A 13,423-nucleotide genomic window follows, 5' to 3' on the forward strand; every position below is an offset into this window, starting at 1 on the left:
TCATTTTCCCCCAACTGATTTAAAATGTTATCTTTTCATACTCAAGTTCCCTATGTGCTGATATTTATTCCTGGACCTTATATCCAGACCTTTTACAATTTAACAGTCTTAATTACCGTTCTGTTGTTCTCTACTCTTAAGTGAGTTAATACCTCCTCATTTTATGGTCATTTTAATAGTTGTATAATATTCTAACACATGCACGCATTATATTTTTTTAACCAATCCCCTCCCCTACTACTAGGCATTTGGTAAATTCCCTATTTTTCCATAATATACAACGTGTAGTTGTGGATTAAATTACGTAAGTTCCCTGCCTCGGTGGCTCACGTTTCGCAAATTATCCGTTTGCCCCTTTCTCTGAATTATTTTTAAAATTACAACCAATATGCTCTATTGGTCCCAATTACTGGATAACTAACTGACAATGAACCAGTCCTGTGGGGTTTAGGATTACCCGGCGAGACCTCCGAGCGACACTAGGGGGCGCAGTTTCCCAGCTTCGCCTCAGCCACATCCGGGTGCCACCTCAGGTTCAGGCTAGGAGCGGGCGGAACCTTTCTCTCGCGCCTTCCATCAACCTGCGCGGCGGGGACGGTTTAGGCCACGCGCACCGCTCCCTACGGGTGCAGCTGCTTGCTTCAGCCAGCGGAGTCTGGCGTGTGGGGCTCCTGTTGGCTTCTTCCTTCGCCGTGAGCAGCATGGACGTGCTTGCGGAGGAATTTGGGAACCTGACCGCGGAGCAGCTAGCTGCGCCAATACCGACTGTAGAGGTAAAGGCCGGGCACGCGCGGAACGGAAGGGGCCGGGAGGCGTCCCCAGGAGGCGGTACCCTCAGAGCACTCGAGGGTCGGGGCGGGTCGTAGCTTCTGCGGATGCTCAGCACTTCGCGCATGCTCACTCCTCTGCACTGGGGGTCGTGCTTCCCGAGTCGGTCTTCGCTCGCTCGCGGTGCCGCGCCGCGCGGGCTCCGCTCTCGCGTTCAGTTCCCGCGCTGGGCCCTTTCCAGCGCTCGTGTGTGGGGAAGATTGGTCCTGGCGCCCACTTGTGGGGGACATACTCCATCTTCGCGGGCTTACAGAGGACACTGAGGCCCAGGGAGTATAGGCCCCTTTCGTGAGGTCCCACAGCTGCCTGTGGTGGTTAAACCAAATCGTCTCCATGCCAGGCCAAGGAATCTTGCCCTTTCAACCTGGAATTCAAATTCGGACGGCAGGAGTATTTTAAACGCCCCGAAAATTCACTCCGAATTTCGCCTGGGTGTTTCTTGGGAAGTAGCACCGTAGCTTTTGTTATATGATTAGAAGTGAAGGTTAACTGCCCTGGGGTGGCAGCTGCCTCATGAAGTTCAGCTGTTGACATCATTTTATTTTTTAGAAGCCCGTTGCACGAAGATTCGTGCAATAGGCCTTCCTTCCCCTGGCTGCCAGCACCTGTTTTCCGCCGGCACCCGGGACCCAGGCCTTTGGTCCAGCCGCAGCGGAGAAGCCAAGCCTCTTCAGTCTTCAGTCCTCTTCAGTCTTCCATGGGGCTGTAGCCTTCGGTCTTTGCTCTGCTCCTGCATATGCAAATTAACCTGCCATCTTTGTTGGGTTAATTTGCATACTCATCCTGATTGGCTGGTGGGCGTAGCAGAGTGATGACCAGTTTGCATGTTTCTCTTTTATTAGTGTAGATATAACCCCTCCAGGCGTCAGAATCGTCCATGGTGTGGAGTGGGGAAATCCAGAGAAATGAGGTTTGGAAAGATAGTGGGGTGATTTCGGGCAGAGAGAACCGGACACCTGAAAGGCTTTGAAGAACTGAAACAAGCACTAGAGTGGAGGAGAGGAGAGGAGATACGAAGATGCAGGATGGGCACAGCTCCAGGTTATGAGAAGTTTTCTCAGACTTCTCACCTGAAGGAGCAATGAGATGCTGTCGGAGGGTTTAAGCAGGAAAGTGGCATGATGGGTGAACGCTCGGATTATAAAAACCTCTTTATAATAATTTGGCTGATGAATGAGATCGGATGATGATTATCAGCCCCTCAGATCGCGTCAGTGAGAGCCTGCAGGAAACCCTGCTGGTCGTTAACCAGGCAATACTGGATTTTCGCTCTTGAAGAGTTGGTAGGAAGAGCCAGCATTTACTGAGCACTTCCTATGTGCCGGGCTCTGCCAACCCAGCATGCATGGTTATTTAAGTCTCTGAAATAAGTACTGTGCCCACCCCATGCCAGTGAAGGTTTTTGAGGCCCAGAGAGGTTTAAGTAACCCAATGTCAGAAGGCTGGTGAGGGACTGATCTGGAATTTGGACTCTTGCAGTCTTGACTCCTGAGTCCTCATCTTTCATTGCCGAGGAACTAAAACGGCAGTTGGAGTCGTCTGACTCAGGAATGGCCCCCCCCCAGCATCCCATCCACCATCCATCCCATCTTCAGGGTCCTGCCTACTAAGACTCAAACCTGAAACATCATTCCCGCGGTTCTCAAAGCCTGAACCACTGTCATCTATTGCTTCCCAGGCTCTTAACTTCTCGCAGGCCTGTCTCTCTGCTCGGTGACAACAACCATCAGTTTAAACACACAGATATGATCATGCTGCTCTGTTGGTTAAGCTTCTTCGGTCTCTTCCCATTGCTCTTAGGGTAAAATCTAGTGTTTACGATGTTTATAAGGCCTTCCTCAGTCTGGCCACTGTTAGCTTTCCCAGCCTCTCTCTCCCTCATTACCTTCACTACCTGCTTCCCCTGAGATATTTCTATTCTTCTCATTTAGTTCCTTTTGATTTTTCTCTCATTCCTCTGTAGATGTATATGCAATACAATACAGGAGTACTGAGTGTTCCGATCATCAGTGTTGACAGTTATGGATTCCCAAGTAACCCACCACCCAATACAAAATGGAGAATATTTCCATCACTCCAGAAAGTTCCCTTTTCAGTCTGTCTCTACCCCGTCCTTTGGTTTCTATCATATAGATTAGTTTTGCCTGATTCCCTCTTTTTTTTTTTTTTTTTAAGACTCAATTTTATTTAGAGCTTTTTAGGTTCACAGTGAAATTGAGAGGAAGGTACAGAGATCTTTCATATGCCCCACACCCCCCTCCTTTTTTTCTTGAAAAATGTTTTTACTTTCTCCTGGTTGCCTCCTTCCTTGGCTTAACTTCTTCTTCATAGTCTCCTTTGCTAGATCTGCCTTCTAAATATTGGAAGGTTCTTGATGTTCTCCATCTACACCCCTTAGGCAAGCTCATCCATTACGTGGCTATAATTCCCATCTGTTTGCTGACCTCTTCCTAATGTGTATCTCCAGGCCACTTACTTCCCAAGTTCCAGACTCATATTTGTTGTCTATTTGACATCTCCACCTCAGTGTCTAGTGCAGGGGTGGGCAAACTTTTTGACTTGAGGGCCACAATGGGTTCTTAAACTGGAACAAAAGCATGGATGGAGTGTTTGTGTGAACTAATATAAATTCAAAGTAAACATCATTACATAAAAGGGTACGGTCTTTTTTTTTTTTTTCTTTTTTTTTTAGTTTTATTCATTTCAGGCCGGATCCGGCCCGCAGGCCGTAGTTTGCCCACGGCTAGTCTAGTGTCTATCTTAAACTAAGCATGCCCCCAACCAACCTCCTAATAGCCCCTCCACACTTGAAACCTGCTGCTCTTGACAGCATCCCTGCTTCCTCCTCTCCATAAATGGCAACTCTAAGGTATCAATCTTGACTCCTCTTTCTCTCAGAGTCTCTATCTAATCTATCAAGGCCTGTTGGCTTGAACTTCACATTGAGTCTCCTAGCTAACAATTTCTTACTATTTCTACTGTTATCAGCCTGGAGTATTGCAGTGGACTTTTATTTATTTTTTAAAAAATATATTTTATTGTTTTTTTTACAGAGAGGAAGGGAGAGGGATAGAGAGTTAGAAACATCGATGAGAGAGAAACATCAATCAGCTGCCTCCTGCACACCCCCTACTAGGGGTGTGCCCGCAACCAAGGTACATGCCCTTGACCGGAATCGTGCAGTGGACTTTTAAATGATCTCCCTGCTTCTAACTTGTCTTTCCTCAGGCCAGCAGTTCGACCTATTGTTTTAATCGATCCAGTCAAAATGAGTCACATCATCATGTCACTCTCTTGTTCAGAACCTTCCAATGCTTCTCATGTCAGAGTGAAGGTCAAAAGTTTTGCAGTTGCTGCCAGGTCTAACGTGATTCTTAGGCCCTTATTCAGAAACAGCGTATTCTTACTTTAGACTCAGTTCTACCCATTTGTTAGATTTCCCATTAGCAGATTAGATGCCATTCATGAAAAGAGCCGTATCATGGTGGGCTACTTAAAACCTCAGCAAAGTATAATAAATAACAGGCCTAAGAACAAAAGAAGTGTAGCAGTTTGCAGCTCTTTAATGTAGAAGGTGAACACCGCGTGTGCCGTCCTTCTACCGCCCTGAGATGAGCTCTGACCATGCACTAGTTGACAGAAAGTGGGAGAGAGAAAGAACTCGAGAGACCTGGCTTCCCCACCAGACCCTCGGAAACTTGCTTTCCCTTTCTCAAACTGGCAGACCCACTTACTCAGGAAGTGTCATGAGAATAAAATAAAGTACTTGGGATCTTGAGTCATCAAGAAGAGACTAAATTAGATTCTATTTAAGAAATCTGTTGTATACATATGTGTTTATACATATATTTGTATGCACATATGCACATACATACCTATGTGATTTCCATAAAAGTGATTACTGTGTAAAAATTGTTGGTTTCATTTTGATTTACTTTCTTTCCTTATTGTGATAAAGTGAGTCATTATGGTACATTAAAATAACATAAAAATATGTGGTTGCCAGCACACATCCTGACACTCTTACTATTTTGATTCACAGGAAAAATGGAGGCTGCTTCCAGCATTTTTAAAGGTAATGAATCTTTAGTAATAACTTTCTGATGAAAAGTCAAGAAATAAGCCTTTTATTAAAATTAAATTTTTATCACCATTATTTTACTATATACAATTGTGTATATTGCTAGGTTTGGGAAATACAAGGAATTATAAGGCAGTATTTCTGCTAGTTGGGAGAATGGTGATTTAACTTTAGAGAGGAAGTAGCGTGGCAGATCAGAAGAGACTCTTAAGTTCAAGGGGTGGAAACAAGGAAGGTAGACCTCATCATTATAAGGTTGAATTTTTCCCCCCAACAATCAGGACTACTTTAAAATATGGGATGGTTGTTTTGTAAGCCAGTGAGATGCCCAATAAGGAAGTATAATTAAAACAAAAGTTCTATGACTATCTGTCAAGAAAGTTCTAGAAGTGTTGAACTAATTGTGTTTGAAGATTAACATAAAGAAAATGAACATATACAGTCCTTTTAAATCATAAGATTTTGGAGTCTGTGTTTATTATTTCACTATTTTCCGTAGCAGTACACAGCACTATCTGTGTACAGTTGTTACTGACTTCTGAAATAAAAGGAAGGTACTGCTAGCTGGTATCTGATCTTAGGTTTGTTGAGTTTCACCTGCTTTCAGTATCAAATACAAGTATTTTCTTAATAGAGATTCTTATTTTTCTTCCCTCATTCTTCTATAAAGTGATATGAAAGACCAGTTTGATGTGTGAAAATCATAAAATTGCCCAGGTAGGAGAAAGACAAAAACTAAATGGCATTGTTTGAGGGGGAAGAGATGATATTATGCTCAATTGCTATATTTTTTTGAAAATTCAAAATATGCAGAGAAAAGTCTACCTTATTTATTAGCTTGTGTGGAATTATTAGGTATATTCAAATACTTGTATCTTGATTTCCCAAAGTCAGGTTGCTTCTCAAGGAGGAAAATTTGAGGATATTCTAGTAAGATGGAGAAGAAATGGAATGAAGACATATAAATGTAAAGTTTTACTAAACAAAATTCATGAACTTTTTCCATCACTTTGGTTTTAAGACAAATTTGATGATTACCTATGATTAGAGTCTATTATATTATCTGCTAACCTACTTTTGTTGCTAATCTACTGTTTCCTCTTTTCTATTTAGGTGAAAGGCCTTGTAAAACAGCATATAGATTCATTCAACTATTTTATTAATGTAGAGGTAAGCATCAGATCTTAGAACTACACACAGCTAAAAATTAATCGGAAGCTAGAGTCTTTCCTAATGCTACTCTTTCCACTGCAGATAAAGAAGATCATGAAAGCCAATGAAAAGGTTACAAGTGATGCTGACCCCATGTGGTACCTAAAGTAAGAAATCCAACTATCAATTACTCTTTTGATACTTTGGATAATGTCTAACATTTTAAAAAGTGAATGTAGTTGCTACCAAAACTCTTTTTAATCTGTTTAATAAGTTAATTATCAAGTGTTCAATTTTTAATTGGTAAACTAATTACTAGTATAACACATAGCATTATGATTAAGAAGTTACTAAAACTATTAGGGTTTTAAATTTTTAAAAACAATTTTAGACTTAAATAAAAATTACAGAAATAGTACAATGTTCCCATTTTATTCTTCACCCAGCTTCTGCTACTATTAACATCTTATATTATCTAGCACAATTAGCAAAACCAGGAAATTAGCATTGATACTGTATTAGCAACAAATCTATAGATCTTATTTAAAGTTTTCCCACTAATGTCCTTTTTCTGGTTCAGGGTTCAATTCAGGACCCCACAGTATGTTTAATTGTCATGCCTCTTCACTCTTCTCCAGACTGACAGCTCCTTAAGCGTTCTTGGTCTTTCATGACCTTGACACTTTTGAGGAATTCTGATTGATTGTTTTATAGAAGTTCCTTTGATTTCTTTTGCACAAATGAGCATATATATTTTTCCCCTTATATCCTCTTTTTTCTTATATGAATCATAGCATACTATAGATACTCTTTTGTACTTGGCTTTTTTCATTAAGTATCATTTTAAGGCAGCTATGTTTCTAGTATTTTTGTAGAGATTTACACTATTTTTATTTTTTTAAATATTTTTATTGATTTCAGAGAGGAAGGGAAAGGGAGAGAGAGATAGAAACATCAGTGATGAGAGAGAATAATTAATTGGCTTCCTCCTGCACACCCCACAGTGGGGATTGAGCCCGCAACCTGGGCATGTGCCCTGATGGAAATTGAACCATGATTTCCTGATTCATAGTTCGACATTCAACCACTGAGCTGGCTGGGCTACACTGTTTTTTAAAAAGATACTCTGTTAGAGAGTACTTTCCCTCCTTTGTAAAGTTATATGTACTATCACTTTAAGATATTCTCCAATTATAATTTTTAATTTGTCATCCTTAGCAAGATAAACAATTGTCAAAGCATAATCCTGTATTTAGGAGGAAACTGTCTTTTTTTTGTTTATATGTTCTTTGGAGAACTATAATTGGTAATGGAATAATTTGCTTTTCAGATATCTTAATATCTATGTTGGGCTTCCTGATGTTGAAGAAAGCTTCAATGTAACCAGACCAGTGTCCCCTCATGAGGTAATTTTAAACCTTACTTTAATTGAATTTGTTTACTTTAACTCAAAGAGTCTGTGCCCTTAATAGATACTCTTGAAAGATGATTTAAAAACAGGTAAAAAAAAAAAATCTCTTATGAGGCAGGTAACCAAAATAAACAAGCACTTATATAATACAATACTATATTAGGAAACAGTTTTGTGCTGTTTAGTTTGTCATTTAATGTTATTAACTTGCACTGTTATATAACTGCCCTATTTATATTGTTTCTGAGCATTTTAGTGGTATCTCCCAGCCACTTGTGCCTAGCATGGTGCTCTTTTTTGCAGAGATTACTTGCTTAGTGCATTTTTTGAGGGTCAGCAGGCATTGTGTTAGGGAGAGAGACCAAGGACCAAGAGCTCACAGTCTAATAGAAGAGGTGGATGAGAAGAAATGTAAATACCAGATTATTAACAGAGATGCAGACAGAGGGTTATAGAATAGGTCTGTTTATTGGCTTTTAACAGATACTAGACTTCTTTTCAAATTCTTCCACTTGATATCCAGACTTGGGAATTGATTCAGGGAATAAAATGATTTTTGTAGCTTTATCTGGTGTGTATTAATATAATGCTAAAATAGCAATTATGGAACATAGCACAGGAATCTTATTAAACAACAATTAAGGTGTTAGATTGTATGGTTGTCTGAGTAAGGTTACATAGGAAGTATGAACAAGTAACCAGACATTTTACATAAATAAATTTTGGTATTACTTAGTCACCAAATATTGAACATTTATTTTGTGTCTCAACATTGAGAGATACAAAAGAAATGAGACACATATTCTTCCTCAAGGAGTTCATACTCTTGTGGAGAGATTAAAATTATAAAACATGTGAAACGGAGACACCAGAGGTCACACACTTTGAATGTCTGGAATGATCAGGTAGGAAGGCAAATATGTGAAGTTGTACTGAGTAGGAAGTGGTGAGGACTGTGGGATATTGGAAGGTGTGTGCCCCAGTTTGGCTTTCCCCGCCTCCCATTCCCTTTTACTAGAACTTTCCAATTTTTTGAGAACTAAGCAGCCAATTAGCAATTTCTAAGTCATCTAAACTGTATTACTATAAACAATAAACTGAGTTCAGAGAAAGGAAAAGACAAAGTAGTCTGAAGTAGTTCAAGAAGGCTGAGGCTACAATTGTCATTATAATTATTCTTTCTTATGTTGAAAAACATGTCAGTATTATTGTAATTAGAGAGGGTGTGGAGATTTCTTGGAGAGATTTTGACTCTTGGAGAATTGGGGAGAGTGGGAGAGCAGATGGGTGGGCGGTCATGGGACCCCCAGCAGGACTGGCGGGGTGCAGGTACTGCAGACTCCACCAGAGCAGTCCTACTCCTGCAATAGAGAGAGGCCGAGGGGGATGGAGGGGACTCACGGAAGTAGTTCGGGAACCTACAAAGTTTGGTCCTAATTCTTACGACATCTGTTGATTTTCATTTCCATTTGAAGGGATAAGTTTGTTAAAACCCACAAATGTTTGCCTATCATGGACATTACGTTGGTTTTATTAATAAAATTGAGATAATATTATATACTGTTCTATACTAGGCATAATTTTAAAAATACCTATTTATACTCTCGGGAATTAAAATTATTCTTATTCCCATTTTACATAGGAAGAGATGTAAAATTTAAGTGGTAGAACCAAGATTTAAGCACAGGCAATAGAATCCATACTTTGAACCACCATGCCACACTGCCTTTGGTCTGACCTGAAGGAGGAGACTTGATTTAATTAAATATAAAATAAATAATTTCTATTGGTCAATAATAGGAATATCTAATATTTTAAAATTTCAGGCGCATTGATAAAGACTAGAAAAAGTTTAAATCTAACTATCTTTGGTTCAGTAGAAGCCACAGAGACAATTTAGCACCATAAATTGTAAGGTTGATGGTCAGAGAAATTTCTTTTGAGACTATAAGCCACCTGATGACCATCAATGTAATGGGGAAGTCATTGGATGATTCTGATGAGGTTTCCTCTGTCTGATCAAGGCTCAGCAAAGGACATCATTTTGCGAGCCACATAAAACTCAGCAGCAATTTCTAAAGTTCCTCAAATGATTCAGCAATTATTAGAACGATGTGATGAATGATTTGTGCTATAATCTATTATTTGTTAAGGAATTTTGTGATCTAGTTTTGTTTATTTGGAGAATAAAAGGTAGTATAGTTTAAACTTCTTAGTTTGTGTGTATGTACATATATGTGTGTGTGTGTGTACTTTAGTTATTATACTGGTTAACTGTTTTGAAAAAGGCAGCAACAAAGATATGGGAGCAGATTGGTGATCGCATCAGATCAGAGAGAAGAAAATCAGTACCAGATTTATTGTTTCATATCTGGGCTGGCAGGGGCGGAGATGCTGTGGTGATGGCTAGATCTATAGCTGGTATCATTCTCCTCCAGGAGAAGGTAGGCTCATCATTCCCAGTGCCCTAAGGTAGCATATGTAATAGCTCAGTGTTCCATGGACAGATCCAAGTTCAACCTGAGCCAAACTTCTACTAAAGAAGGAGCTCTTTGGAGCTCTCAGAACCTTTGTTTTCCTGAGAGGAGGAGCAGTGACTGTCTGAATCTGTTTTAGTGCCGCCTGCGGGACATGACATACTCTGCCCCCATTACAGTGGATATTGAATATACCCGGGGCAGCCAGAGGATCATCCGCAATGCTTTACCCATTGGCAGGTAAGAAATGATGTTGGTATTAGAGATACACTACCTGCATTCCAGCCCTGTGAGGTGTCCTCGAGCAACTAAAGGTCTCTTTGCCCATTTCCTCATCTGAAAAATGTGGGAAATGGTGCCTAGTTCATGGCTTATTTTCTGGATTCAGTGAGTCAGTAGATATAAAACACTTCAGCAGTATCCAGCACATATTTGTGGTTATTGTTTTTTAATTGTGAAATGTTTTCTGTAAAGTTAAGGAAAATGCTTTCATTTCCTCTATAATACCAGGCTGTTAGGAAAACATTAGGTAAGAAAGCATTTCAATGAAGTCTCTGGACTGGTCTTCTTGGTGGATTCATGTATATCTTAAGTTTGATTTTCCTGGCCATTTAACTGTTTTTCATATAGCAGTATTTAAGGGAGAAGTTACTTATTTACCCAGAACAGATTTGGAAATGATCGCTAGCATTTTTGCAGTCTGCATGTCCTAACTAGAGAAATATATTGACTCTCCTGTAGAAATGGACAAAACCCACAATAATAATAATAATAATAATAATAATAATGATTATGAATGATGTTGGACTTTAAACTTCACATAATTCCCATTCAAGTGTTTTTCCTCCTTCAAAAGTGCTAAGAGCTTAATAAACAATCCATTAGTTCAACAAATATGCACCAACTTCTCATTTGTCATGCACTATGATGGGTGCTCAGGTAAATAGAAAGATAATTATATAGTTCTTGTCAGCTGCACTCAGGCTACATGTCTTTTGATTGGAGTATTTTATCCATTTACCATTTAAGATTGTTGATAGGTACATAAATTTATTTTCCCTTTATTGATTAAGATATTACAAATGTGTCCTTATCCCCCCAATGTCCTCTCCCGTTTTATTTTTTAGATCTATGTTTCTCTCTCTCTAAATCTATAATAATAAAAGCATAATATGCTAATTAGACCAGTCAACTTTCCTGACAAAGCCAGGTCTGCGAGGGCCAAGGCAAGCCACTGTGGCTGCGAGGGCTGAGCTCCTTGCACAAATTTCGTGCTTTGGGCCTCTAGTATATAAATAAAAGTAAATAAGTAAATATAAACGTATAAATAAATACATATATATTCTTCCTCTTACAGCAGTCCCTTTAACTTTTCTTGCAATATTGGTTTGGTGGTAATAAACTTCTTTAGCTTTTTTTTTGTCTGAGAAGCTATTTCACCTTCAGTTTTCAATGATAGCCTTGCTGGACAGAGTAGTCTTGGTTTCAGATCCTTGCTTTTCATTACTTTGATTACTTCATGCCATTCCCTTCTGGCCTGTAGTATTTCTGTTGAAAAATCAGCTGACAGCCTTATGGAAACTCTCTCTCTTGCTGCCTTTAAGATTCTTTGTCTTTAATGTTTGCCATTTTAATTATGATGTGTCTTGATGTGGGTCTCTTTGGGTTCATCTTGATTGGGACTTTGTGCTTCCTAAACTTGTGTGACTTTTTCCTTCACCAGGTTAGAAAAGTTCTGTCATTATTTCTTCAAACAGGTTCTCTAATCCCTTATTCACTTTTTCTCCAACTGGCACCCCTATGATACAGATGTTGTTCTGTTTCATGGTGTCCCAAAGTTCCCTTAATCCCTAGAGTGCTGGGGAGCGCGATCGCGCTCCTCCTGTCTTTCGCCAAAAGTGCCGGGAGCGCTATCAAAGCTTCGAAATGGCATCCAGTTCTAAGTCTGCTTTTATTAGTGATGATGATATTGCTAAATATGTCAATGTAGTAAAGGTTTTCTTAAGTTTTTGAATATGTAACTTCATTTACTTGCGATTCATAATTTTTTTCCTAAACTGCTGTAAAATCAGCAAAAATGCCTTGGCAATTTTAGCATAGTTCCTAGGATATTGGTTGGCACTCAAAGGATTAAACTGTCCTCATGCTTTTAAAGCATTTTTTTCTTTTTCCTGCTCTGATTGAGTGATTTTTTTTCTACCTTCTAATTTGCTAATTCAATCCTCTTCTTCTAACCTACTATTAATTCCTTCCAGTGTATTCTTTATTTCAGCTATTTTATTCTTCATTTTTGACTGGTTGTTTTTCATGGTTTCTGTGCCCTTTTTTATGCTTTTGAGCATTCTAAAAACCATTACTTTATACTCTGTTTCTAATAAATTGCTTGCCTCCATTTCATTTAGCTCTTTTTCTGGAGATTTCTCCTGTTCTTTCATTTGGGGCCTGTTTTCTTGTTTCTCCATTTTTGCTGTTTCTTTGTGTTTGTTTCTGTGTATTGGATAAGACTGCTGTGCCTCCCAGTCTTGGTGAAGTGGACTTCTTGTGGGACCCAGTGGTGTGTGTAGTCTCCTTGATCTTCTGAGCTGGGAGCACTAGGAATGTCCCTTGCTTGGATTAAATGGGCCCTCCTGTTATATTTGGGTCTTGATTGCTGTTGTCGCATTTGTGGTTGGGCTCAGCCCCAACCACATCATTCCAACAGTTATATAGGTGCTGACAGAACAAATCAAGACAAAACAAGACTGAATTGAAAACAACACACACACACACACACAAAACAACAACAAAAAGGACTAAAATAGAAAAAGAAAGGATACTAAAATATATGAGGCCAAAAGAATTAGAGAAAAAAGAACCCAAAAAAGAAAATGTGAAAGGAAAAGAAATAGCATAAGATTAAAAAAGAAAAGAAAAAAATAAATGAAATAATAATAATTTTTTTAAAAGTAACAATAATGAATAAATTAAAATATATAATAGGAAAAGAAAAATGGGGGGAAAAAAACAGAAAAATTTAAAAAAAGAAAAAGAGGAAAAACGAATAAAAGGAAAGAGATATGAAAAGAAAAAAATATTTGGATCTGCTATTTGTGGAGTTTGCTGGATTTTGCTCTGATGTTGTTGAATCAGTCAGGCCCCTTGATATTTTGGTGCTGGTCTCCTGATAGGTTCTCTGGTGCCAGCCAATGTTTATTGCTGCCCCTGCCTGGCCTTTGGGCAACCTGACTGAAGCACTGGCAGGGCTGAGCTCCAAGTAGTCTGGTGGACTGGGCCTCCATAACCCAGAGGCTGGGGCTGCTTAGGGGCTCACAGCTTGACTGTCCCTGTTCTGAGCTACTCTCCCTGCCTCCATGGAGCTGGGCTCTGTGTCCTGCCATGATGGTTTAAACAGACTCGTTTTGGGGGTGGTATATGTAGCTGTAGAAGGGTGGTACTTCCTCTCCTTCCAGTGCCTCAGCTCTGCCTGGCTCATTG

At 39.5% G+C, this 13,423-nt stretch overlaps 1 protein-coding gene across 1 annotated transcript in view; it reads left to right on the forward strand.

Moving 5' to 3' along the window:
• The first annotated feature begins 534 nt into the window (after positions 1-534).
• POLR3B (RNA polymerase III subunit B) overlaps positions 535-13,423 on the forward strand; it is a 103,394-nt gene continuing 90,505 nt past the window's right edge. Inside the window, exons 1-6 of the mRNA XM_070410969.1 lie at positions 535-773; positions 4,871-4,903; positions 6,023-6,079; positions 6,164-6,228; positions 7,392-7,467; positions 10,089-10,189. Coding sequence (XP_070267070.1) covers positions 702-773; positions 4,871-4,903; positions 6,023-6,079; positions 6,164-6,228; positions 7,392-7,467; positions 10,089-10,189 — 404 coding nt within the window. The 5' untranslated portion in view covers positions 535-701. The remainder of the gene's footprint in view (positions 774-4,870; positions 4,904-6,022; positions 6,080-6,163; positions 6,229-7,391; positions 7,468-10,088; positions 10,190-13,423) is intronic.

The sequence above is a fragment of the Myotis yumanensis genome, unplaced genomic scaffold (assembly GCF_028538775.1).
Source record: "Myotis yumanensis isolate MYYU_CA2020_CCGP unplaced genomic scaffold, mMyoYum1.0.hap1 SCAF_3, whole genome shotgun sequence".
In the NCBI taxonomy this organism is placed as follows: Eukaryota; Metazoa; Chordata; class Mammalia; order Chiroptera; family Vespertilionidae; genus Myotis; species Myotis yumanensis.